Here is a 27,047-nt window from a genome sequence, read left to right as displayed (position 1 = left end):
AAATTTGCCTTGATCCAAAGAGGCATTAATTATCATCACAACCACTCTACCAACCCTCCTCTGGCCGATTTAATTAGCCACGAGGGGCAAGGGTCTGCAGAGCAAGTGGTCGCTCTCACCGCCCCAAGGATCCTGTCCACGTCATCCGGGTGAACAAGCTGAAACGAATCCCACAAGTTCGAACAGACAGGTGCCTCAGTTACCTCTTTTGGCATTGCAACAAAACTAGCATCCAAGTCGAAGCGAATCTGAGCGACTTTGTCTGCAAAGTGGTGCGCGAACTCGCTGCACCGAGTTGCCGAGTCTTCAGGTGCCCCTCCCCCCTCAGGAGGGTGAAGGAGCTCCCCGACGACCCGAAACAACTCCGATGGTCTGTTAGTTGCAGACGCTATGCGGGCAGTCGTGAAGGTCTTCCTGGCTGCCTGCAAAGCCGCGGAGTAGGCCCTAATAGCGGCTCTAGCCCGTGCTCGGTCAGAAACGCTACAAGTTTTCCGCCAGTGGCACTCTAGTCCCCTCCTCAAGCGCTTCATCACTGCCAGCTCCTCCGTGAACCAGGGAGCCGAAGTGACTCTTCGCAACGAGAGGGGACGTTCGGGGCGATCATGTCAATTGCCCTGGACATCTCGCTATTGTAGCAATCTACCAAGGCATCGACAGGATCGTCAGCCTCCATGACAGGAAGATCCCCAAGAGACCTCAAGAATCCATCTGGATCCATAAGTCTCCTGGGGCGGACCATCTTAATGGGTCCACCACCCCTGCGGAGGTTTGAGGTCACAGTGAGTCTTAAACTGATCAGGTGGTGATCGGACCATAACAACGGAAGAATATTTTGCTCTTCCACACCGACCTCACCATCTGCCGCAACAAAAACCAGGTCAAGTGTGTGTCCAGCTTGATGAGTGGGACCAGATATCACTTGGGACAGTCCCATGGTCGTCATGGCGGCCATGAAGTCTTCAGCTGCACCAGTTAATGTGGCCTCGGCAAGAATGTTAAAGTCCCCCAGCACTACCAGCCGCTGAGAGACCAACGCCGCACCAGAGATCACCTCTGCCAGCTTGGGCAAGTGAAAATCCGTGAAGTAGGGACACTATATTTATTTTAATACATATACAGTAGAGTCTCAGTTATCCAACACTTGCTTGTCCAACGTTCTGGATTATCCAACGCATTTTTGTAGTCAATGTTTTCAATATATTGTGATATTTTGGTGTTAAATTTGTAAATACAATAATTACAACATAACATTACTGCGTATTGAACTACTTTTTCTGTAAAATTTGTTGTATAACATGATGTTTTGGTGCTTAATTTGTAAAATCATAACTTAATTTGATGTTTAATATGATTTTCCTTCATTTCTCCTTATTATCCAACATATTCGCTTATCCGTTTACGTTGGATAAGCGAGACTCTACTGTATATATTATTTTAGTAGTTAAAAGGTAAAGGTTTCCCCTGACGTTAAGTCCAGTCATGTCTGACTCTAGGGGTTGGTGCTCATCTCTATTTCTAAGCCGAAGAGCCAGCATTGTCCGTAGACACCTCCAAGGTCATGTGGCCGGCATGACTGCATGGAGCGCGGTTTAGTAGTTATACACTATTTTAAGTCTTTATCAACCAATTGTGTGTTGATAAATCGCCTCCTTCTCCTCCCGTTGCCGCTTGGGCTCCTTTTCTGTCCCTTCAGCTTCTCCTTCATCCCTTCCTTAGGCTGTAAATTGTCATTTTTTATGATTTATAACAGTCTTTTAGAGTTTATTACAAAACCACGAAACAGCGAATCTGCAAAAAGTGAACCACAAAGTAGTGAGGGAATACTATATACCTCCTCTCCATTTCCTTCCTCCCTTTCTTTGTCTTCCCTTGTTTTTCTCTCTTCCTTTTTTCATCCCTTTTCCCCTTTCTTTCTCTACTATCAAACAGACATCAACACTTCTAGTCAGACTCACATAATCCTCTCTGTGACATGTTTAAACACAGTAATGTGTGGAAATGTTTGCACACTTGAATGCGGTATCCCCGTGTCGATAGTCACTAAGAAGGTGCCGTAAACACTCGTGTTGAGTCGCACTGGCACAAACCATAGTTGATGCCTCTCTTCTGTGTCCCACTGGACCCCATTCTGATCCCAGTTCCAAGAATATCCCGCCCTTTCATATATTTAGCCAGGCCTTTCCCTTCTCCTCTCCCCTCCCCTTGAACCGTTTCCGCTCCTCAGCAAAGGATCCCCGACATGGTGGCATATTTATACCCACTGTCCCCATGCGTGTGGCTTGCCCCATGGCTGCAAATACCAGGCGGGGGTGTGCAGTTGCAGAAAGAGAGAGAGATCCACCCTCGTCAACTCTCCTCACCCCTCCGATTTTGATGTTGGCCAAGGCTGAGAATAGAACTGGAGTCGGGTTTCGGCACAGAAAGAGAGGAAGGCTGTGTAGAAGGCGGCGAGATAGACTAGATTAAAAACAGAGAAGGGGCCAATAAAACCAGTATCTTACATGCCAAGAGGAAACGTAGGGAGCAGGCATTATAAGGGAGGTGCCCGAGAGCATTCCTGCCTTCTGCCTTCTGAGAGAGCCTTTGTGCCGGCAGCTTTTCTCTCAAGTCCATTTGCCCCCTCCCAGCAAGATGATCAATGATGAATACCTGATTGAGTACAAGCTGGAACCAGAAGACTCTCATGGGCGGCAGCCAGGAGACACTGCCCTCCTGCAATCCACTGTTGACATCCCACCTAAAGTGGACTCTCGGGATCCACGAGGGATCAACCAGCATCTCAAGGTAACAAAGGGAGTCAAGGTGTCATGGGCAACCAGTTGAGTCTTCCCCAATCCTAAAAGCTAAGGTCAGAGAGTGGCCAAAGTGCGACTCACCAGATATTTGGGTCTATGCTAGACGGAAAGGCTGGGAGTTGCAAATCCAGCAATCATTTGGAGGGCCACAAATTGCCCATTTCTAGCTGAAGAGCCCTAAAGTGGAAGTTGTGTCACTATTAGATCTCAGTTGCTTCAAACTTGAGAGTATGAGATTGTTTTTCTGTCTCTTGCGTTCATTACCGTGTTTCCCCGAAAATAAGACAGTGTCTTATATTAATTTTTGCTCCTGAAGATGTGCTAGGTCTTATTTTCAGGGGATGTCTTATTTTCCATGAAGAAGAATACACATTTATTGTTGAACAAAAAAATGAACATTTATTTTGTACTGTACAGTAGCTGTCATCAGAAACCAGCATAACCAGAAAAACTGTGAATCCTATCAAGAATTTCTTGTTACTACCATTATTTCTATGTACAAAAATCTATGGTACATACATTTACCGATCCTACATTCTCTGGTGTTCTGTTTGGCAGGCACGTTTCCAAACACAAACTTTGCTAGGTCTTACTTTGGAGGAAGGCCTTATTATTTAGCAATTCAGCAAAACCTCTACTAGGTCTTATTTTCTGAGGATGTCTTATTTTTGGGGAAACAGGGTACTTGAGAGAGAGAGAATTAGAAATACAGTAGAGTCTCACTTATCCAACACTTGCTTATCCAATGTTCTGGATTATCCAACGCATTTTTGCAGTCAATGTTTTCACTACATCGTGATATTTTGGTGCTAAATTCGTAAATACAGTAATTACTACATAGCATTACTGTGTATTGAACTACTTTTTCTGTAAAATTTGTTGTATAACATGATGTTTTGGTGCTTAATTTGTAAAATCATAATGTAATCTGATGTTTAATAGGCTTTTCCCTGATCTCTCCTTATTATCCAGCATATTCGCTTATCCAACGTTCTGCCGGCCCGTTTAGGTTGGATAAGCGAGACTCTACTGTAGTTGTTTCTCGTTCCAAATTCATTTGATTTTCTTAAATCCAACTTATCTGCTTGAGAAACCTCTGAGACCCAATTTCCCCATTCCTCCCAACAGTTCGAATTCTCCGACATCCTTGCTGAGCCTTCCTCGTTCCGAAGCTTTGACCGGGTTTGGACCTGGAGCGACATTGTCTTTGAGAGCTCCCGCCTCTGGTGCTATCGTATCATCTCACTGCTGTGTGCTGTGCCTGTCTCCTTGCTTTCAGGTTTCCTCTTTGCCTGTTTGGGCTGCGTCCACATCTGGTGAGGGTCTCCATTCCCTTTGCTCTTCCACCACTCCCCTCTTGGGTCCCAAAGCCACCCTGCAGCTGCCCGGGACACACACATGACCACATACTCTACCAACTGCCCCAGTTCAACAGGGACAGCTCCAGTTACTTCTCTGACATTCCACTTTCTCAGCTGCAGTTTAAATGATCTGGTTTCTCTCTACTCCCCAAACTTTCCAACTTTGTCCTCGGCTTATTTCAATGGCTGAAAACTGAATTCAAAGTATGAAACAAGTTTGGACTTAGCTTGAGGGAAAGGAGAGGAATGAAGAGAGGCTTATCCTTCCTTTTTTCAGTACATAAATTTCAGGGTTTCCTTGGGTTTTTTTTTCTCTCCGTGTCAGGAGCAACCGGAGTTGCTTCTGGAGTGAGAGAATTGGCCGTCTACAAGGACGTTGCCCAGGGCACGCCCGGATATTTTGATGTTTTACTATACTTGTGGGAGGCTTCTCTCATGTCCCCGCATGGAGCTGGAGCTGATAGAGGGAGCTCATCCACGCTCTCCCCGGGTGGGATTCAAACCTGGCAGCTTTCAGGTCAGCAACCCATCCTTCAAGTCACGAGGCTTTTATCCCCTAGGCCACTGGAGGCTCCAATGTTTCCTTGGTTAATAGCTTTGTATGTTCTTCTCATGGATATAATTTTCCCTCTTGTTGCTTTGTATGCCCTTTTGGTCAAACTGAATGATTCTTATAGTCACCTGTCACAGCTTTTGTCTGTGAAGTGTTGTAGAGGGTGTGTGATTGTGAGCTGAACAACCGTAACCCAAGTTAAGGTTCCTGGAATCCAAAGTTGGATGAATTATTTTGGCAGATGAGGCCTATTTCTGTTGTTGGCCTCATCTGCCAAAATAATTCATGCAGCATAGAATCATAGAATCATCCAATAGTAGAGTTGGAAGAGACCTCATGGGCCATCCAGTCCAACCCCCTGCCAAGAAGCAGGAAATCGCATTCAAAGCACCCCTGACAGATGGCCATCCAGCCTCTGTTCAAAAGCCTCCAAATAAGGAGCCTCCACCACAGTCCGGGGCAGAGAGTTCCACTGCTGAACAGCTCTCACAGTGAGGAAGTTCTTCCTGATGTTCAGGTGGAATCTCCTTTCCTGTAGTTTGAAGCTGTTGTTCTGCATCCTAGTCTCCAGGGCAGCAGAAAACAAGCTTGCTCCCTCCTCCCTATGACTTCCCCTCACATATTTGTACATGGCTATCATGTCTCCTCTCAGCCTTCTCTTCTGCAGCTTTGGATCCCAGACACCTTAACTTGGATTGAGTGTGGAATCATCATTTTACAATGTGTCTCAGGCAGCAAAATGTATGAGGTAGCCTTGTCCCTTAGGTTATGCCATAATGGTCCAGTAAGGAGCACTTTGTGCAATCCCAACCTACTGTGTGTTTCTTTCCTCAGGTGTGTAATGCCCTGTATCCAGCTGTGCACAATGGCAATGCCTCCTGTTCGTACTTTGTGGGCTAGCATCCTGGATGTTGTGGTGGCCCCGCTCTGCACCAGTTTGGGACGTTGTTGCAGTGCAATCTACCTCACCGTGACTCAGAAGTGACAGATGGACAGAAGGTTCCCTCCCAGAAAGCCTCAGCAACAAAGACTATTTCTTCCTATCTCATTAAGACCCACATTGACCATGTACAGTATAATTGCATGCAAAGAAGCCTTTTCACATTAGGCTACAGAAATGGAACTAAAAATTAGGGAAGTGGCTAGGCGAAGGGAAAAAGGAGGAGACTAGCAGGTGGCGGAAATGAGATACCAGGGAGAAGGTGTGAAACCAAAGCTCCCAAATTTTAGTCTCCTTTATCACACCACTATGCTTTATCACACCACTCCTTTATGCCACATCATTCCATTGAAATCCTCTCCATCCACTCTCATGAAGGTAGCTGATTGTTAATGTTCTATTACACCCTTACCACATTTCTGCTTTAAGTGCGTCATTTGCACTTTTTAAATCTGCATTAATGATGTCCTTACCCAGTTCCCATATCCCACTCCATAACTGGTCTGTCTATATCAGGCATGGGCAAACTAAGGCCCGGGGACTGGATGCAGTCCCCGAGGCGCTTACCTCAGGCCCTCCTCATTCACTCTTGGCATAAGGACATGGTGTTGAAGAGATAAACAAACACTATAAAGGTTCAAAACATAAAAAGAGATGTGACATGTAAAGGCCACAGAAATAGTCAGGCCTCTCTGAGTATAGAGCTATCTTCTTTCTATATGAAAAAGATAAGCAAATACTATAAAGGTTCAAAACATAAAATGCACTATGTAATTTAGAGCATCATGTACAAACATTATTGCCTGAGAGTTAACAACAATAATGAAAATAATAAGTACAGTCAACTGTTGTATGTTTTGAACCTTTATAGTATTTGCTTATCTTTTTCACATAGAAAGAAGATAGCTCTATACTCAGAGAGGCCTGACTATTTCTGTGGCCTTTACATGTCACATCTCTTTTTATGTTTTGAACCTTTACAGTGTTTGCTTATCTCTTCGACATTGTATAGACATTTGTGTGTATTTATCATTATAAGGACACGGTGGCCTGCAGCAACTGAGAGTAATCAGCCACCGCGTGTCTCGACCTCCTCCCGGCATAAGGATGGTGCGAGCGGCTCCCTCCTTATTCCAGGAGGACTGCTCAAGAAAGGCACGTAGTGGCTGAGAAACCTTCCGGAGCACTCTCAGCTGCCTGTCTCACCTTCTTCCTGGCATAATGCCAAGAGGACTGCCCGTGGATTGGGGAGGACGATCAGGGCAGTCACTACGTGTCCCGCCTTCCTCTCGACATAAGCTGCTTGCCCCATCCTTATGCCGTGAGGACAAACTGGGGATGACCCAGGCCCTGTTCTGCCCCCTCCTGGCCCCATCCTCTCCCAGGCTCTGCCTCTTGTGGGCTCACCCAGCGTGCGAACCGCCCCACTCCCTCCCAGCTCAGCCCTCCCAGTCGTGGTCCTCAATATGGCCCCAAGGCAAAAATGTTTGCCCATGCCTGGTTTATATGGTATCCATAATAGCACTACAAAGGTAAAATGGTATGACACCATAATATAACATTATTATGATATAACAGCTAATAATAATAATAATAATAATAATAATAATAATAATAATAATAATAATCTATATCTATAAAAGGGTAATGAAATTTCGGCCTAAGACAAAACAAAACTACACATCCCAGAAATACTAAACTTGGCAGCACAACCCCTCATCCATGCCTCTACGTTCATACAACAAAAAGTAAAGAAAAATAAAGTCCTAAATAAAGGGAGGGGGATAATTGTTTTTATCCAATTGCTGCCAGTTAGAAGGCTAAGCTCCGTCAGGGGAAAACCTTTACCCTTTACCTTAACTACCACCAATACCTCAATACTTTATTTCCCATACCACCATGCTTCACCACAGCAACACGTGGCCGGGCACAGCTAGTCTATATATATAAAAGGGTAATGAAAGTTCGGCCTAGGAAAAAACAACAAAACCACACATCCCAGAAACACTAAACTTGGCAGCACAATCCCTCATCCATGCCTCTACGTTCATACAACAAAAATAAAAGAAAAATAAAGTCCTAATTAGAGGGAGAGGAATAATTGTTTTTATCCAATTGCTGCCAGTTAGAAGGCTAAACTCCGCCCACTTGGTCTCCTAGCAACCCACTCAGCCCAGGGGACAGGCAGAGTTAGGCCTCACTTAGGCCTCTTCCCCACTGCCTATAAAATACAGATTATCTGATTTTAACTGGATTATATGGCAGTGTAGACTCAAGGCCCTTCCACACAGCTATATAACCCATTTATAATCTTATATTATCTGCTTTGAACTAGATTATCTTGACTCCACACTGCCATATAATCCACTTCAGTGTGCAAATTGCAGCATTCATACTTGCCTCCAACAGACAAAAAAAAACAATCAGAAATATTGTATATTCACAAGCTTTAGGAAATAATATCCCCTGATGGCGCAGCGTGTTAAAGTGCTGAGCTGCTGAACTTCTGGACTGAAAGGTCGTAAGTTTGAATTGGGGGAGCGGAGAGAGCCCCCACTGTTAGCCCCAGCTTCTGCCAACCCAGAAGTTCAAAAACATGCAAATGAGAGTAGATGAATAGGTACTGCTCCGGCAGGAAGGTAACGGCGTTCCATGCAGTCATGCCACATGACCTTGGAAGTGTCTACAGACAATGCCAGCTCTTCTGCTTAGAAATGGAGATGAGCACCAACCCCCAGACACGACTGGACTTAATGTCAGGGGAAACCTTTACCCTTTACCTTAACTACCACTAATTCCTCAATACTTTATTACTCATACCACCATACTTCGCCACAGCAACACGTGGCCGGGCACAGCTAGTGATGATAATAATAATAATAATAATAATAATAATAATAATAATAATAATACTCAGACTAGGGAGTTCAGAAGGATAAAAACACATGAGAACCACCTTCTCCACTGGGGCACCACAGATTTTCCTTGGGAATCTTTGGGGGAAGGAAAATGTGACCTCACCCAATAATTAACTATTGTCAAAAGAAAGCACTATGAGACATCTACCCCAAACTGATCACATTAATTGATTGTTTCCAGTGTGCAGGGGGGAAACACATTTTCAATTATGCTGCAATGTAACAATACTGAAGAGCAATTGCCATATTTCATCACATAATAGTCCCCACCACATAATAGTCACACTCCTTTTTGCGGGCTCCAAATATGTATTTTTTTCTTTCATCGAGTAGTAGTTGCATCAATGATTCATTGTCCCAAAGTAGCTACTATATTCACTTGTTTGCACGCCTGTTCACCTTCCAGCTACAGAGCTTAACTCAGCTGAGTGCGAAAGAGAGTGACAATGCTGGCTCTCTTCAACCCAATGCTTTCAGATCCAACTGAGTGAATCACCAGAGCTGAAAGGAAGCTCATTTTTTTCACCACAAAATAGTCGAATTCCTCCCTTTTCAGTCCAAAAAGGGGAGAAAAAGTGTGGCTATTGTGCAATGAAATACAGAATATCATCATCATCATCATCATCATCATCATCATCATCTAATTACTTATTAATCGCCCTCCATCCAAGATGCTCTAGGCGATTTACAAGCTAAATTGTAAAGGATAAAAATACATACATACAAATATTGATAAAATTAACATAGATCAAAAGCTCTAGTATCATGTGATAAGGCTGTGACAAAACGTGGAGCTAATATATCGCTATGGCAATATAACAGTATGTTGTGATAATACTCTAAATAAGTACGTTGGGCTTTAGAAAGGGTTTCCTGACTTTCCTCCAATCAAGATCCGAAAGGTTATTTAACCCACATCATTTATGTAAGACTCATTTCAAGGAAACGAAAGGAAAAAAACCTTCTAACTTGCACCTTGTGGGTGGGATATCCACATGGCAGAAAGCTAGCAAATGAGGTAACTCCACATCCTGCACCGATTTCTAGAAAAGCATTATATTTATGAGTGCCTCCATCGTTTCCAGACTCCACTCCAACAACAACAACAACAATAACAACAGCTGGGATTTTGAATTAAACTAATTCCGCCCTTCCCACTTAATAAAACAAACAAAATTGCTTTTCTTCCTCTGGTGTGTGGTTTCCACTGATTTCTTTTTTCAGGCAAATCAGGTACAAGTGAATTTATTTGGAAAGCTGAGGACGCTCAACATGGTAGTGGCGACATTGTAGTAAAATGGTCTGTTGGAGTATGACTCTGGGGACCAGGCTTTGAAACCCCACTCAACCATTGCCCCACTCAGGCCAAGCCATATTCTCTTAACTTTCTGAACAAATCATCCAAATAAAACTCCACGAGAGGGTCACTGTAAGTCACATTTGATCTGACAACACCAAACAACAATCTGGCACAAACTAATTCGCAGAGTGTTATGGAGTCTATTCACTTGAAGCAAAAGAGAAGATGGATCACACTTGACCATGACGGAATTGTACCAACAGTTGGCACTAAGAGAATAGACGTGTACACTAAAACACCTGAGGTGAAATGGCAGACAAAGGTTTGAGGAAATGAGACAAAGGGAGTTCCGGTGACTGTAGAAAAAATGACGTTTATTCTCAGTGGCCAGAGAGAATAAGTAATATAGACCCCCCTGTCTCCAGGAAAAAAGGGTACAAGACAAAGAAACACAGATCCTTATATACTATTTGGCCTACCTCTACCTACGTCACATAGGTATTATCAATCACCAACTAGTGTCAAAAAAGTCTTACTTGGCATTTAACTAAAAGCTATCTTTGCATTTTCCTAAAATATAGACTACTTCAAGACCTCTGACCCTCCATTAGGCGTTATCTCTGGAATTTCCATCTAAGCTCTCAGAATCCATTAATTAAGGAATTTCCTCCTATCTTAGCTATCAGAGCACTCCCCCCTGGCACCAGGTCTTATCTTGACATCCCAAAAAGCCTTAATTTGTCTCTTATCCATTAGCTTATCTACTCTTGTTGACACTTAACATATGTTCCTGGCACTCAGGGTGAACTTTGGTCTTGCTTTTGTTGAGCAGAGTGTATTTTTGGGCTATAGGCATACAATTCTGCTTGTGATTACATTTTTCCTATTTCTATTTCTTAACATGATTATATTCAATATATAGTTTCCAATACAAGTATTATATTTTCCCAATACACCTTCATCAGAGGAATATAACCTAGCTTGGAGAAAGAAGAGGCAGAATGAATCACAATGGCACTCAGGGCTCTGTCCTTCAAGGGGGTCTGGCACTGCCACATCTCAGATATAGCTGCAAATTTCAGCTGGCTAAAGGATTGGATTAAATTGGATAATAAAGAGTTGCTTAGGATATAGCAGTGGTTCTCAACCTTCCTAATGCTGTGATCCCTTAATACAGTTCCTCATGATATGGTGACCCCCAACCATAAAATTATTTTCATTGCTACTTAATAACTGAAATTTTGTTACTGTTATGAATCGTACTATAAATATCTGATATGCAGGATGTATTTTCATTCACTGGACCAAATTGGGGTTGTATCATTTGAGAATTGTGGTTGCTGGGATCTATAGTTCACCTACAATGAAAAAGCATTTTGAACTTCACCAATGATGGAATCGAACCAAACTTGGCACACAGGAACCCCCATGACCAACAGAAAATACTGGAAGGGTTTGGTGGGCATTGACCTTGGGTTTTGGAGTTGTAGTTCACCTACATCCAGAGAGCACTGTGGACTCAAACAATGATGGATCTGGACCAAACTTGGTTCAAAAAGGCTCAATATGCCCAAATTTGAACACTGGTGGAGTTTGGGGAAAATAGACCTTGATATTTGGGCATTGTAATTGCTGGGATTTATAGTTCACCTTTGAGGCCCACCGAAATGTCCCAGGTTCAAGCCACGGGAGCGGACGCTGTTAGCTCCAGCTTCTGCCAACCTAGCAGTTCGAAAACATGTCAATGTGAGTAGATAAATAGGTACCGTTCCAGTGGGAAGGTAATGGCGCTCCATGCAGTCATGCCGGCCACATGACCTTGGAGGTGTCTACAGACAACACCGGCTCTTCGGCTTAGAAATGGAGATGAGCACCAACCCCCAGAGTCAGACATGACTGGACTTAATGTCAGGGGAAACCTTTACCTTTACCTTACTTTGAGGCCCACCCACAATAGAATTGGGCCAAACATCCCACACAAAACCCCCATGACCAACAGAAAATACCGGAGAGATATGGGAGGAATTTACAGTGATTTAGGGGAGATGTAGTTCACTTCCAACCGGAGAGCACTGTTAACCCAAACAACGATGGATCTGGACCAAGTTTCGCAGAGAGATCTTCAGCCTTCTCTGCCAAAGGGGTTCCTAAGACCCATCCAAATTATGTGTTTTCTGATGGTCTTTGGGGACCCCTCTCACAGCCCCCTCGCAGCCCCCCCAGGGGTCCTGACCACCAGGTTGAGAAACGCTGAGATAGAGGATCATAATTTAAGATATGGATGGCATGGGTTAGAGGGGTAAGGACATGTTAAGGGATGATAATCATACAGCTAATATCTGTGTTCCATATGTTCTACAAGTATTTGCTATATATTGCTTAGCTACTGTATATACTCGAGTATAAGCCTAGGTTTTCAGCCCTTTTTTAGGACTGAAAAAAAACCTCCTCGGCTTATACTCGGGTGAGGATCCTGGTGGGCTTATATTCAGGTCAGCTTATACTCAAGTATATATGGTATATTTATTATTTTTCTCTATTATTATTGGTATTGTTACATTTATTATTTTACTCTATTAATTATTATTATTACATATATTATTTTACTCTGTTATTGTTACTTTTACATTTATTTTACTCTATTTTTATTATTAATACATTTATTATTTTACTCTATTATTACATTTATTATTTTACTGCATTTATTATTATTATTAATAATAATACATTTATTATTTCACTCTATTATTATTAAAAGGATATATAAGCACATTGACATTGAAGAAGATGAAAATAATGATTTAATCAGAGTTGAACAGTCATATCTTAAATTACAGTTTGATGTAAAGATTCCAAAACATTTAAACTTCTGATGCCTCAATTAATGTGATTTTATTGGTATCTCGGCTTGTACTGGAGTCAATTTTTTCCCAGTTTTTTGGTGGTAAAATTAGGTGCCTCGGCTTATATTCGGGTCGGCTTATACTCGAGTATATACAGTAGCTTTTTTTTTTTTGCATGCCTGCATTTTTGTGCGCATTTCTTTTTCTGTTTTGTTTTTGTCTGGTTTTTTATTGTTTTTTATTGTAACTCTATTGAAAAAAGAGATCAAACAAGTCATGCCCAGACTATTATGATCTCTTTTTTCGATAGAGTTACGAGTTGGGTCGATACAGGGAATGCTGTGGATGTAGCGTACCTGGATTTCAGTAAGGCCTTCGACAAAGTCCCTCACGACCTTCTGGCAAAGAAACTAGTAAAATGTGGGCTAGACAAAACTACGGTTAGATGGATCTGTAATTGGCTAAGTGAACGAACCCAAAGGGTGCTCACCAATGCGTCGTCTTCATCATGGAAAGAAGTGACAAGTGGAGTGCCGCAGGGCTCCGTCCTGGGCCCGGTTCTGTTCAACATCTTTATTAACGACTTAGACGAAGGGTTAGAAGGCACGATCATCAAGTTTGCAGATGACACTAAACTGGGAGGGATAGCTATCACTCCAGAAGACAGGAGCAGAATTCAAAACGATCTTGACAGACTAGAGAGATGGGTCGAAACTAACAAAATGAAGTTCAACAGGGACAAATGCAAGATACTTCACTTTGGCAGAAAAAATGGAAATCAAAGATACAGAATGGGGGATGCCTGGCTTGACAGCAGTGTGTGCGAAAAAGTCCTTGGAGTCCTCGTGGACAACAAGTTAAACATGAGTCTACAATGTGATGCGGCAGCTAAAAAAGCCAACCGGATTCTGGCCTTCATCAATAGGGGTCTAGATCCAGGGAAGTCATGCTCCCCCTCTATTCTGCCTTGGTCAGACCACACCTGGAATACTGTGTCCAATTTTGGGCACCACAGTTGAAGGGAGATGTTGACAAGCTGGAAAGCGTCCAGAGGAGGGCAACTAAAATGATTAAGGGTCTGGAGAACAAGCCCTATGAGGAGCGGCTTAAAGAGCTGGGCATGTTTAGCCTGCAGAAGAGAAGGCTGAGAGGAGACATGATAGCCATGTACAAATATGTGAGGGGAAGTCATAGGGAGGAGGGAGCAAGCTTGTTTTCTGCTGCCCTGCAGACTAGGACGCGGAACATTGGCTTCAAACTACAGGAAAGGAGATTCCACCTGAACATCAGGAAGAACTTCCTCACAGTGAGGGCTGTTCGACAGTGGAACTCTCTCCCACAGACTGTGGTGGAGGCTCCTTCTTTGGAGGCTTTTAAGCAGAGGCTGGATGGCCATCTGTCAGGGGTGCTTTGAACGCGATTTCCTGCTTCTTGGCAGGGGGTTGGACTGGATGGCCCATGAGGTCTCTTCCAACTCTACTATTCTATGATTTTTATATAAACACAATAAAACAATAAAAAATTAAGAGCTCTGTCCTTGAATAGAGGAAAATGCTTGAGGGATTCAAGAGGATTATAACATTACCTCCTAGGGTCTTTGGGGTAAAAAAGAGAACAGTTTTTCCCTTTAAGGGGGGGGGCTTGTGCCCTTAACCCCAATGAATGGGTAGTGCTGACTATAACAGCATCTGAAGAATTACGATGGGCAGTGAACTAAAAAGGGAGGGGAGGCTCTGTATTAGAACTATGCAAAGCCCTGCTAAAAACAACTCTGCCCTGCCCTAGAGGCACATTCATTCTGTCTCTGAGGAGGACTATTTTCAGAACTGCCTTCCCTCTCCCTATGAATTGCGTGCAGTCCAGAAAGACTTAGCAGGTGTGGAAGAGAAAGGGGGAGGCAGCCCGCCTCTGGTGTGACAGCCAGGGACAACTGGCAGTGGCCACTCATCAGAGGCAAAGTAGCCAGGCACAAGCAGCAGCATAGACTGCTTTCAGCATAGACTGAAAGAACTATGGCCCAACAAGAAGAGGATGAAGACATCACCCTGGGGAAGATGGACTCCCGGGATCCCCTCACCAAAGAGATCGATTTGGTGGAACGAGACCCCAAACAGATCAACCAAGATGTGGTCAAGGTGAGAACCTTCCTATGGGAAGAGCCAGAGGAGGGAAGGGAGGAGGGCAGGGAAAAATATTTTTCTCTCCCTTGGGCTAAGAATATAGATGTGGATGGCCAAGCCTTTACATTATTATTTTTAAAAAACACACCACCTCAGTTGCAAAAGGGAACAGCATTTGCAGGATGAGATAGTGGCTACGAAGAGGGTGAGTTGGTGCCCAGCAAAGACTAAGTTGTCTCCTTCCACCTTTTATTAGTCATTTATTCACTTGTATCTTATTAAGGGGCCTTAAGGGGCCCCTGGTGGCACAGTGTGTTAAAGCGCTGAGCTGCTGAACGTGCGGATCGAAAGGTGCCAGGTTCAAATCCCGGGAGCGGAATGAGCGCCCACTGTTAGCTCCAGCTCCTGCCAACCTAGCAGTTCGAAAACATGCCAATGTGAGTAGATCAATAGGTACTGCTCCGGCGGGAAGGTAATAGCGCTCCATGCAGTCATGCTGGCCACATGACCTGGAGATGTCTATGGACAAAGCCGGCTCTTTGGCTTAGAAATGGAGATGAGCACCAACCCCCAGAGTCGGTCACGACTAGACTTAACGTCAGGGGAAACCTTTACCTTTTTATCTTATTGTAGTTAATAATAAACCAACAAAAAAATCTCACTATCTTGGTTTTTATATCTGTTCCTAGGGTTATTTGGGGTGCTGATTCAAAAATTGCATTGGATAGACCTCATCATCTCTCGTTTCTCAGATATGGTTATTCTGGTTTTCCGTCGGAAAGCAGATGGTGACTGGTAATAATAATAATAATAATAATAATAATAATAATAATAATAATAATTATTATTATTATTATTATTATTATTATTATTATTTTCGGGTGATGCGCGCAGATCCCAGCAGGGTGGCCTTTTGCAGTTGGCAGATTGTAATTTTGTCAATGTCTATTGTTTCCAAATGCCAGCTGAGATCTTTTGGCACGGCACCCAATGTGCCAATCACCACCGGGACCACCTGCACTGGTTTCTGCCAGAGTCTTTGAAGTTCAATCTTGAGGTCCTGATAGCGGCTAAGTTTTTCACACAGTCCTAGACACTTGGGAAGTGTTCGACTTGTGATTTTGTGATACGAAATCCAGCATATCTATCTTGTTTGCTGTGTCATACAATAAAATAACAATAAATAATAATAATAATACAAATATGACACAGAATACAAAATCCAGCATATAGATCTCGTTTGCTGTGTAATACTATGTCTTTGTGTCAATAATAATAATTGTGGAACCAGGTGTTTGGCCCATCATAGGAATATTTAAAGTTAAAGTTGAAAGTGCAATGACCCAGGACTGTTTATGGACGACGGCTATGTCTTTGTGTGATATATGATGTTATTTTATGTGATATGTTTAAGAATGTTCAATGTTTTATTAGGGGAGGGTAAACTTTGATATTTTAGGCTTTTTTATCGAGGGCATTGAATTGTTGCCAACACTGTGAACTGCCCTCCGGGGTTGCGGTATAAATACCGCAAATAAATAGAGAATTTTATTTCTAACCCACCCTCTCTCCCTGAATGGCATATGTTCTGTGTATGTTCTGTATCTCAAAAACTAGAGCTGAAAACTGGTGCCAGTTTAGGAATCAGCTTGTCAATATACCCAGCGGTACGAAAATATGTGTTGGCCAGTGTAACTTTTTAGAAGAGTGGTATTTCAGTATAAACACTTGCTTTTCTAAAGAAGAGATTGAGAGAGAACTGATGCCTACTCTGAGGAACCTCTGAACTTATAACCTACCATGTCTACTTGTATTAAAGCAGAAGGCCATTATATGATAAATGTTTCAAATAAAATATATTGAACCAATAAAATGATTTTTGTTAATGGCGGTGAGTGGGAACAGAATATCAAATGCAAAGATTAAACAAACTGAGCTTCTAAACCAATGGTTCTCAACCTGTGGGTCCCCAGGTGTTTTGGCTTACAACTCTCAGAAATCTCAGCCAGTTTACCAGCTGTTAATATTTCTGGGAGTTGAAGACCAAAACATCTGGTGACCCACAGGTTATTTATTTATTTATTTATTTATTACATGCATTTATACCCCGCCCTTCTCCCCAAGGGGACTCAGAGCGGCTTACATTCTGCCACGAGGGCCAGCAACAAATATACTATAAAAACAAAACAATTAAAACATGATAAAAACATGATAAAAACATGATAAAAAGTATACAAAAATTAAAACGTTGAGAACCATTGTCCAAAATGAAGGGGAGACCACTGGAGGTTAAGGCAGGTATGAGAGCCTGCAGGCCAGTTATCTGCCCAGGCATCCTATTAGGGCTGTATAGGCTGTATAGGATTTAAAAAAAAAGTTAAACTATGTCCAAAAGTGAGTGGTCTGTGGATATGTCTTTGCCTTCAAGTCACCTGTCAACTTTTAGTGTCCCTATGAATTTTATAGGGTTGCCTCCAGCAAGGAAGACCTTGTGGACTCTTCCTACTCTAAGGGCCTTTCCAAACAGGCTCTATATCCCAGGATCTGATCCCAGGTTTTCTGTTTATCCCAGATTATCTGGCAGCACAGACTCATATTGAAATGGCAGACAAAGGTTTGAGGTAATGAGACAAAGAGAGTTCCGGTGGCTGTAGAAAAAAATGTTTATTCTCAGTGGCCAGAGAGAATAAGCAATAAGAAAAAGGACCTTCTCCTGTAATCAGGAAAGCGAAGGTACGGAACAAAGAAACACAGGTTCTTATATACCCTTTTCCCTCCATCTACCTACATCATCTAGGCATTATCCATCACCAATTAGTGTCAAAAAAAGTCTTACTCTGCACTTTACTAAAAGCTACTTTTGCATTTTCCTAAAATATAGGCTCTTTCAAGACCTCTGACCCTCCATTAGGCCTTATCTAAGGAATTTCCTATCTAGGCTCTCAGGGGTTCTCATTAAGGAATTCTCCCCTATCTTAGCTTTTAGGGAGCTATTAGCACTCCTACACGGTGCCAGGTCTTATCTTGACATCCCAAAAGCCTTAATTTGTCTTTTGTCCATTAGCTTATCTATTCTTGATGACACTTGACATGTGTCTCTGGCACTTAGGGTGAACTTTGGTCCTGCTTATGGGGAGACAGTTATTTGCTGAGCAGAGTGTATTTTGGGGCTATATGTACACAATTCTGCTTGTGATTACATTTTTCCTATTCCTATTTTTAATATGATTACATTCAATATACAGTTTCCAATACAAGTATTATATTTTCCCAATACACCTTCATCAATATAATCCAGTTTAAAGAAAAAACTTGGGATCAGGTCCTGGAATATAGGGCCTGTCTGGAAGGGCCGTAAGACTCTATACTCAGAACCTGGTTTTTATTGGCAATCTCCTATCTGAATACTAACCAGGTGTAACCCTGCATAGCTGGAATCTGGTACCATTGGGGCATTACAACCTATTTTTAAAAGGGAGTTGTCACTTTTAAGAGCTATCAGAATAAGCAAGCCAATTTTGGGGCCCTTCCTGTTTGGGCTATATAGATTTCACTACACACACAGGTCGTGAAAGTGAAAACTGGAGACACTATGTCTCATTCATAGCTATGTATAAAAAAAATTTCCATAGTCGCCACTTGTTACTCGGTTGTGTGATGAACAACATCACTCAAAACTCCCACTTCTACAGAGTCATTATAGGAATATGAGGCATCTTTGATTTTCACTTTGGTAGCACCAATGGAGAAACACTCACAGCAACAGCTATTTTCTCAAGACTGAAAACTCAGACAGAGAGCTCTTAAATCCCTTTCATTCTAAATAACAGCAGAAATCCCTCAATTTCTGGTAGAGTAGGGCATCATGAGGCACCTGGATTTCCAGATACAGGCAAAGCTGCATAGCAAAAGAGGAAAACACTGTTCAGACTTGTCCTATTGATCTCTCTAGGGCAGTGGGTTCTCAACATGGGGTCCCTAGATGTTTTTGGCCTGCAGCTTCCAGAAATCCTGACAGTTGGTAAACAGGCTGGGATTTCTGGGAGTTGTAGACCAAAAACATCTGGGGAGCACAGGTTGAGAACCACTGCTCTAGGAATAGGGTCACTGAGCTAATGAAATTGCTGCCACTGAATCCGTCCATAATCATTTCAAAACCAGACCTTCACTGGTTGAAAATTCCCGGCCAAGAACTAAATTCAACTGTTGAGTCCGGGAGTGAAGATGGGGAAAAGAGCAGCATTTTGTGTTCTTGGAAAATATGAGGTCCGAAGAAAATTAGAAGTGAAAAACAGGTCTGAAGGGACCCAGAGAGTCTGATCAACTTGGGTCTCTAGCTAAACCAACACAAGGACAACCCTAACATTAGGCAGAGAGACGTGACTGCCTCAGGTGGCCCCTGTTGAAGGCCAGTAAGACTTAAAATGCTTTTTTAAAATTTAAAAAGCAAACCATGATTTTACAGTTTTACTAATGGGACATCATTTAACTATGCCACTTTATATAAATGGAATTTGAATATCCACAGATTATGGCATACACAGGCGTCCTGGAAGCAAGCCTCAGCACATACTGATGGCCCACTATATATGATGTGAACCGCAGTGGTGCAATGGGTTAAACCCTTATGTCAGCTGGACTGCTGACCTGAAGGTTGGGTTGCTGACCTGAAGGTTGCCGGTTCGAATCCACGAGATAGAGTGAACTCCCGTCTGTCAGCTCTAAATTACGGGGACATGAGTGGGATGGTAATACATCGTGTCCCCGGGCATCATCTCTGTAGCCAGCCACCACCAGAAGCGACTTGCAGTATGTTCTTAAGTCACTTCTGACATGATAAAAAAAAATCTGTATATGATAGAAAGCTATACACGCCTGATGTTCAATCAAGCTCAAAATGATTTTGAGCAAAATAAAACAGGAGACTAGATGAGACATATTTAATGCAGCTTGAAGATTCAGAATATAAGAGACATCAGGCAACAGAAACATTTGCTCCCTCACAAACAACACACAAAGCCTGTCTCAGAAAGAATTGATCACCTGGTACATTTGAGGGTTTACTGCTATTGGACATCACACCCACATCCATTTTCTTCACTATTTCCTTCAAAGGATTGTGGGACCTTAAATTCTCAAAACACAGGAACTTCCATTGGTATTGATTGGCTCTAATGCAGTAATTCAGAAATGCTGTTTGGTGTCAATCCATGGGCAAATAAGGCTATGGGAACTAGTAACTGTGACCATAACACTTGCCATCAATCTATGGGGCAAGAGGCATGTATAGAACATCCAATTCTCTCCAGGAAGTTGCTGGTGATGGTTAGCCAATCTCCAGCTCCTCAAGGAATTTATTATGCCTTCACTCTAGTGCAAAGTATGGGAATATTATATATTTTTTCCTTTGGATAACATATCCCATTTAGTGAGCAGTAACCATGCAATTCTAGGAAAGTACAGGTTGAGTATCCCTTATCCAAAATGCCTGGGACCATAAGTCTTCCATATTGCTGATTTTTGGGGATTTTGGATGGTGGTGGCGCAGTGTGTTAAAGTGCTGAGCTGCTGAACTTGCAGACTGAAAGGTCCCAGGTTCAAATCCCGGGAGTGGAATGAGCGTCTGCTGTTAGCACCAGCTCCTGCCAACCTAACAGTACCCAAAACACGCAAATGTGAATAGATCAATAGGTACTGCTCCGGTGGGAAGGTAACGGCGCTCCATGCAATCATGCCAGCCACATGACCTTGGAGGTGTCTACCAACAACGCTGGCTCTTCGGCTTAGAAATGGAGATGAGCACCAACCCCCAGAGTCGGTCACGACTGGACTTAACGGCAGGGGAAAACCTTTACCTTTTACATATACATAATAGGATCTCTTGGACATGGGACTCAAGTCTAAACACATTAATGTATGTTTCATAGACACTTTATATACAGTAGTAAAGGTAAAGGTTTTCCCCTGACATTAAAGTCTAGTCATGTCCGACTCTGGGGGATGGTATTTATCTCCATTTCTAAGCCGAAGAGCTGGTGTTGTCCAAAGACACCTCCAAAGTCATGTAGCTGGCATGACTGAGTGCCATTACCTTCCCACTAGAGCGATACCTATTGATCTACTCACATTTGCATGTTTTCGAACTGCTAGACTGGCAGAAGCTGGGCCTAACAGTGGGAGCTCACCCCGCTCCCGGGATTTGAACCGTCAACCTTTCGATCAGCAAGTTCAGCAGCTCAGTAGTTTAACTCACTGCGCCACCAGTGCTCAATGATAAATTTATATACAGTAATGTTTTAAATAATTTTGTGCATTAAACAAAATTCGTGTAGATAAAATCACCAGAAAGCAAAGCTATCACTGGGGCCCCTTCCACACTGCCCCTGTATCCCAGGATCTGATCCCAGATTACCTTATCTCAGATTTTCTGACAGTGGAGACTCAGGCCCCTTCCACCTAGCTGCATAAAATTCACATTGAGCTGGATTATATGGTAGTGTGGAGTCAAATAATCCAGTTCAAAGCAGATATTGTGGATGATCTGCCTTTGTATAATGGGTTATATGACTGTGTGGAAGGGCCTTCATATAATCCACTTTAGATCAGACAATCTGAGATAAGATCCTGGGATACAGAGCAGTGTAGAAAGGGCCTACATGAGCCACTAACCTGGACAGTTTTGGATTTTGGAGTGTTATGGATTTTGAAATGCAAACTAAGCCAAGTCCACTCTGTGGTGTTTCCAAACTTTTGTTTTTGTCCTCTTGAAATGTACTCTGTTTAAAATGTTTCATTTTTCAAAGGAAATGTGCTGAAATTTGATATGTTGGACCATATGTCATGCAGTTGTAATGGTGATTGGTCACACCACAGTTTCAGGTAACCATGGTCCAGTTGGTAACTTTTCTCCTGCAGATAAGGGGGTTTAATTTATATACCAATTTTAAATTCATTTCCATACTAGCTTGGGTACTTTGCAATGTCCGGGTTATTTGAAAAGGGCCTCGTTTGTTTTTGGATGTGAGGTCATATCAGTTTGGTCCTGTGTTACGCTATGTCTTAGAAAAACACTCAGTTTTTGCTTTTGTTTTTTATGAATGCTCTCATTAGAAAATGCATAAGGATGTGAGTGAACTACAATTCCCAGAAACCTTGGGTCAATCTTCCCCAAAGGGGAAGATTCACAGTTGGGCATGTTGGGTCTGTGTGCCAAGTTTGGTCCAGATCCGTCACTTGCCAAGTTCAATGTTCTCTGAATGAACTGGTGAACTATAACTCCCGGACGCCAATGTCAATCACCCCCAAACCCCACCCAGTATGCAGTTTTGCCCATGTTGGGTCTGTGTGCCAAGTTAGTTGCAGGTCCATCGTTGATTGTATTCAGAGTGCTCTTAGACTGCAGTCTCTACAACTCCTTTAAATCATGGTGAATTCTCCCCCAAACCGCTCTCATGTTCAGTTGCTGATCGTTTTCTCTGTTTGCTGTGTGCCAGAGGATAGGATAGGAATGGGTTAAGGAAGGGGCAGTGGGCAGGGTCATGCAAATGGCAAGAGAAAGGAACACTGTGATGTGCTCACCATAACCTGCAATGTCTTGGGAGGGAATGGCTTGGTGGCTCCTCAGCACTGGGAACTATAGCCTGTTTGTAGAGGCTGTCTGTGTGAGCGGACACCTGTGCCACATACACACACACAGATTTTCACTTTTATTATGTGTATAGATTTAATAACCCAAATTCTCCCAGTGTTGTGCCCAAGATGGGTTACAACATAACATTAAAAGAGCTGAAACAATACTTGATATAACAGGTTTTTAAAAAGCATTCAACCATCAATCCACACAGCTTCAAACCAAAAGTCAAGGTTTTCACATTTTGCTGCCATCACAGCACCAAATTTAGCCATGATAGCAATATGGGAGTCTTGAGATTGGTTATATCACATAAACTGAGGACCTGCCACCTCCAGAAGAAAGAATACAGAATATATTTATTGCTTTCACCTCCAAATTTCTCTCTGGAACGTTCACAGACAGTATCCTATCACAGGTCACATTTAGAGCCACGCAAATCCAGAAAAATCAGTATGTCAGTGTTTTTGCTTTTTTGAGATTACACACTTAAGATTTTTGGGAGGAGGTAAGAAAAGCCAATGCAGGGAATTGTACTGGTAGTTGCACATAACAACAGTTCTGCTAACAGCCTCCTTTTCCTAGCTCAGTCCCACAACTAGCCTGAAAGAGAGAAAGGGAGGAAACATTCTTCCCATTTACAAATCCTTCAGTCTTGCTGGTCTTTTCATGGCAATTCTTATATTCCATAGGTGAGCAGCAATTGGCTATTTAGTGTGCTTTTGACTAAGGGGAAAAACAAGATGCAGTGGGTTAAGTTTGAAGATGCTATGAATTGCTAGTTACCTCATGTTGCAAGGACCCTAACAAGGCTATAAAAAGATGCAGAGTGGATCCTCTCTGTTGGAGAGAAACAGAAAATGGCACCCACAAGAATAATACTACTGCTTAGTTAATAAGGCTACCAGCTTCCTGGCTCTTCTGTGTTTTTGTGCAGAACCAAGGAAAGACTTAATCCATACAAACATAACACTTTATATCTGCAAAAGAAACCTCTTATAAACTCCCAGTCTGGAATAAAGAGTGAGGGTGAAAGTTTGCTTATTACTTTCCTAAAAATGCATACACATTTCAAAACTTTACTCCTGTCCAGGGGAAAGTGAGAAGCAATACACAGGCAATTCTCCTTCCTTTTCCACCAAAAAACCATCATATATCAGAAACTTGTTTGACCTTAATAGAAGCACACTTGGAAGTTTTCTTACCTTTGTATGAAACATGCAGCCAGGCCTGAAGTATACTTTCAACTTTTAAAGTACACTTCCAGCAACACCTGAGAGCCTTTCTCTTTAATTTCAGATATATAATTCAGGTGGTAGTTCTCCAGGAGGCAGGGAAATGCATTCCAGGCAACTCACAGCTGCAACAGGCATTTTGCTTAAAGCTAAGCCCTGCCTGCCTGACTCACTCTCCTCCTTTATTCTGCCAGGTAGACTTTGAAGACGTGATCGCCGAACCAGAGGGCACCCACAGCTTTGATGGGGTGTGGAAGGCCAGCAACACCACCTTTACAGTCAGCAAGTACTGGTGCTACCGGATTCTGTCGGGGGCGCTGGGCGTGCCCCTCGCCTTGCTCTGGGGCTTCCTCTTTGCCTGCGTCTCCTTTTGCCACATTTGGGGGGCCATGCCTTGCATCAAGAGCTACCTCATCGAAGTGCAGTGCTGCGGGCGCTGTTATGCCTTATGCATACGTACCTTCTGCGACCCGCTCTTTGAAGCGGTGGGGAAGATCTGCAGCGATGTCCGGGTCGCCCTGCGCAAGGAACGCACCAAAGACTGAGGTTCCCTTCTGGACCAAGACAGGGCTCCAGGGTCATCTTCCTCTCTTTCTCTACCAGTGTTTGGCTAAGATCCAACCTCAGGTTCTGTTCTTTGAAGCCACACATGATAAAAGTGGGAGCTCTCTGGCAGAGAAAACAAAGCCATGTACTCCCTTGTCCTCATAAATAGCTCTACTCTCCTTTAAGACACTGGTGGCCTGAGCTGCACAATACTAATTACATTGATAACAGACAACCAGAAGAATCTGGTGCAAACATCTTCCACAATCCTTCCCAAAATAAGCTGCTGTTCTTTTCATGGGCGCTTTGGACAGATTTTCTAAATGGGATCAGACCCCACTCCTAGATATGTCTTCCCTCCAACCACTCTAAATGGTGCTTAACCATCTATTTCCTTAGGCAATTACTTCATAGAAGGGGGTTTACAGACCCAAGGCACTGTTTCTGATAATGGGACTGTCTTGCTATATACCCAACAATTTTTCACTCCTACCGTCATCCACCTTGCTATACCATATCCCTGGAATACCATCCTTGTCAAGGAAGGAAATGACAACAAGGCTACCCAATTAACACTGTTTGGTCCTGTAAGATATAGGGCTAGCATTGCTATGGCAATCAAATCCATATTAAAGATGTTTTTCCCGAGAGTGAACACAAGATTTGTCTCTGTCTCTTTCAACCATAGCATACAACCTCTGCTAGGTGATATGCAGTTAGGTTGTCCTGGCAGCTTTTCTCCAGCTTTTAAGAAGATAATCAACAGTGCTCAACTGTCAGTCTGCCCCAAGGCCTTATATTACACTCACAATTTGGGGTGTGAGTGCTATTCCCAGTGAGCCTGACACTCCATCATATTGTACTTGACTTTCTTTTTTCATACCTTAACAACTTGTAAGACCACCCCCACCATTAAGCATGTGCAATTTTAAGATTTAAAGAAATTGGCTCCAATAAATAAATATTTTGATGTGGTTCTTGTTCCTCTAAGGCGCCCCAACTATTATTCCAAAAGCCATCAGCAACCTGCCATTAATTTTAATTCCTGCCTTGAACTGAACAATGACAATTTTTGAAAACAAAAGCAGAACAGACGTGTATTGTATGAAAATAAAAGGCAAGCAATCCTTCAGTGTCTTGTTTATTCTGTATAAAATCCCAACTGGCAGGCACTCTCTATGGAGTTACAAATCCAGTTTATTGCAAGAGACAGAGGGTTAAAAGAGACACTGGGGGAGATCACAGTACAGAATCATTTCTGCCACAGAGCAATTAATACTAGGGCTATGTGTATGCTGTGATTCTGAAGGCGAATGGAAAAAACAAAAAAAGCAGGATGTGGCACCAGGCACAATATTCCGCTTCCTGAGAATCTCAGTTTTTAAAAAAAGAAGCAAGTTTCTAGCCCTTATGGCTGCAAAGATATACTTGGAAGTGGAGCTCAGTGCTTGATATTTTTTAGAAAGTATAAGGATGGCCGAGTAAGATTTTCAGCGCCTGTCTCAAATCCTTTCCCACTTGTGTTGGCTTGCATACAGAGAAAATTTAGAAAATCCACATACATTTACTGAGTGAATCTGCATTGTTGGTGCAGGTTGCAAAATTCAGCTTTTTCTCTGCGCTGAATTTGTAAGCCTAAGGTACACACACTCCCTGACCAATGCTGAGCAGTTTTGAAAAGAATGGAGAAGGGGAAACACACTGGACCTTGGATGTGTGGGAAAGAATTGGCAAAGGGACGCCCACCATAACTATGTCCCCTTAACTTATTGCCCCAATGTAGGAAAGTGATGCGTGCAAGAATGGATGAAGGTAAACCAGGGAGGATGTGTGAGAAGAGACAAATGTGTAAAGCACCAAGGGGCACTGCAATAATTGAAGCTGGAGAGGAAAGGAGATGGGGAAGGGGAGCACAGCTGGTGAGGGCTTGCGTGAAGCATGTCAGGGAAAAGACACAAGTACAAGGGAGAGTGGGCCTTCCTTTCCAACATCTGGTATCATAACCCATAAAACACTATTCCCTTGCCCCAAAGCTCAAACCAGAACAGAACAAATTCTGAAAGAGCCAATCCCACCTCACCCCATTCACATGCAAATCCAAGTGCAAACTGTTTTGTAGCAAGAGAGGGGATTAAAAAGGATGGGCGCCAGACCAGAAAAAAACACACCCCACCCCAAGCCTTAAGTCTGTCATATGTTCAAACACCCACCCAACATCCACAACACTTAAAACCTTCGGATTCACCTCCAGCATGTGAGGACACTGAGTCACAAATGCCTCCCCGCACCCTTAATTATTTGGCATGGAAATTAAAACTCCCAGAAAATCAGATCGCCAACTTCCCCACCATCCTCCAAATCCTTCTGCAGCTGGGCAGAGAGAGAGAGACTTCTGCCCTGAGATGGTCTCCAGTATTCGGAAAAGGAGGGAAGGGGAGGCAAAGATAATCACAGTATTGGGCAGGTCATGCTGGGGGCACCTCCCTCGCCCCAAGTCTGGCTCATTCTCCATTCCCCGAGGATTTGAAGACCCCTCTGCCCCTCAGGAGCACCCTGTTTGAAGAGGCTTGTTTGGCAGGCGTGGTGCTGCCCTTCTTGCCAACAGAGATGCTCTTTGAGGGCTCTGGTGGCTCAGGGTGATTTAGGGGTTCATCAGCCCCCAAGTGCTTCAAGGTAGTTTTCCCAAGAAGTTCCTTAAACACAGAATCCATATTCCTGGCAACTTCCTAGATTTGGGGAGAAAAGGCAGAAAACAAAAGTCAGGCAAAGAAAACCATAATATGTAAGCAAGAGAATGATTAAAAGG

General features: G+C 43.0%; 3 protein-coding genes across 5 annotated transcripts in view; 2 read left to right on the top strand and 1 right to left on the bottom strand.

Moving 5' to 3' along the window:
* Positions 1–2,252: 2,252 nt before the first annotated feature.
* Positions 2,253–9,755, top strand: LOC100562999 (caveolin-2). The gene is made up of 3 exons (XM_003216868.4): positions 2,253–2,784; positions 3,924–4,111; positions 5,544–9,755. Exons 1-3 carry the CDS (start codon positions 2,632–2,634, stop codon positions 5,692–5,694), a joined length of 492 nt encoding a protein of 163 aa, XP_003216916.1. The 5' UTR covers positions 2,253–2,631; the 3' UTR covers positions 5,695–9,755.
* Positions 9,756–14,549: 4,794 nt separating this feature from the next.
* LOC100552705 (caveolin-3) lies at positions 14,550–25,368 on the top strand. Its single transcript, XM_003216898.4, has 2 exons — positions 14,550–14,845; positions 23,890–25,368. The coding sequence occupies exons 1-2, from the start codon at positions 14,723–14,725 to the stop codon at positions 24,238–24,240; spliced, it is 474 nt and encodes a 157-aa protein (XP_003216946.1). The 5' UTR covers positions 14,550–14,722; the 3' UTR covers positions 24,241–25,368.
* Positions 25,367–27,047, bottom strand: part of arhgap4 (Rho GTPase activating protein 4) — a 67,319-nt gene continuing 65,638 nt past the window's right edge. For all 3 annotated transcript variants that reach the window (XM_016991193.2, XM_008103944.3, XM_016991194.2), the window contains one exon: positions 25,367–26,967. In XM_016991193.2, the coding sequence (XP_016846682.1) occupies positions 26,743–26,967 (225 nt within the window). In that variant the 3' untranslated portion in view covers positions 25,367–26,742. The remainder of the gene's footprint in view (positions 26,968–27,047) is intronic.

This window comes from Anolis carolinensis, chromosome 2 (assembly GCF_035594765.1).
Source record: "Anolis carolinensis isolate JA03-04 chromosome 2, rAnoCar3.1.pri, whole genome shotgun sequence".
NCBI classification, from domain to species: Eukaryota; Metazoa; Chordata; class Lepidosauria; order Squamata; family Dactyloidae; genus Anolis; species Anolis carolinensis.
The sequence above is the reverse complement of the archived record's forward strand: the minus strand, read 5'-3'. Positions and strand labels throughout refer to the sequence as shown.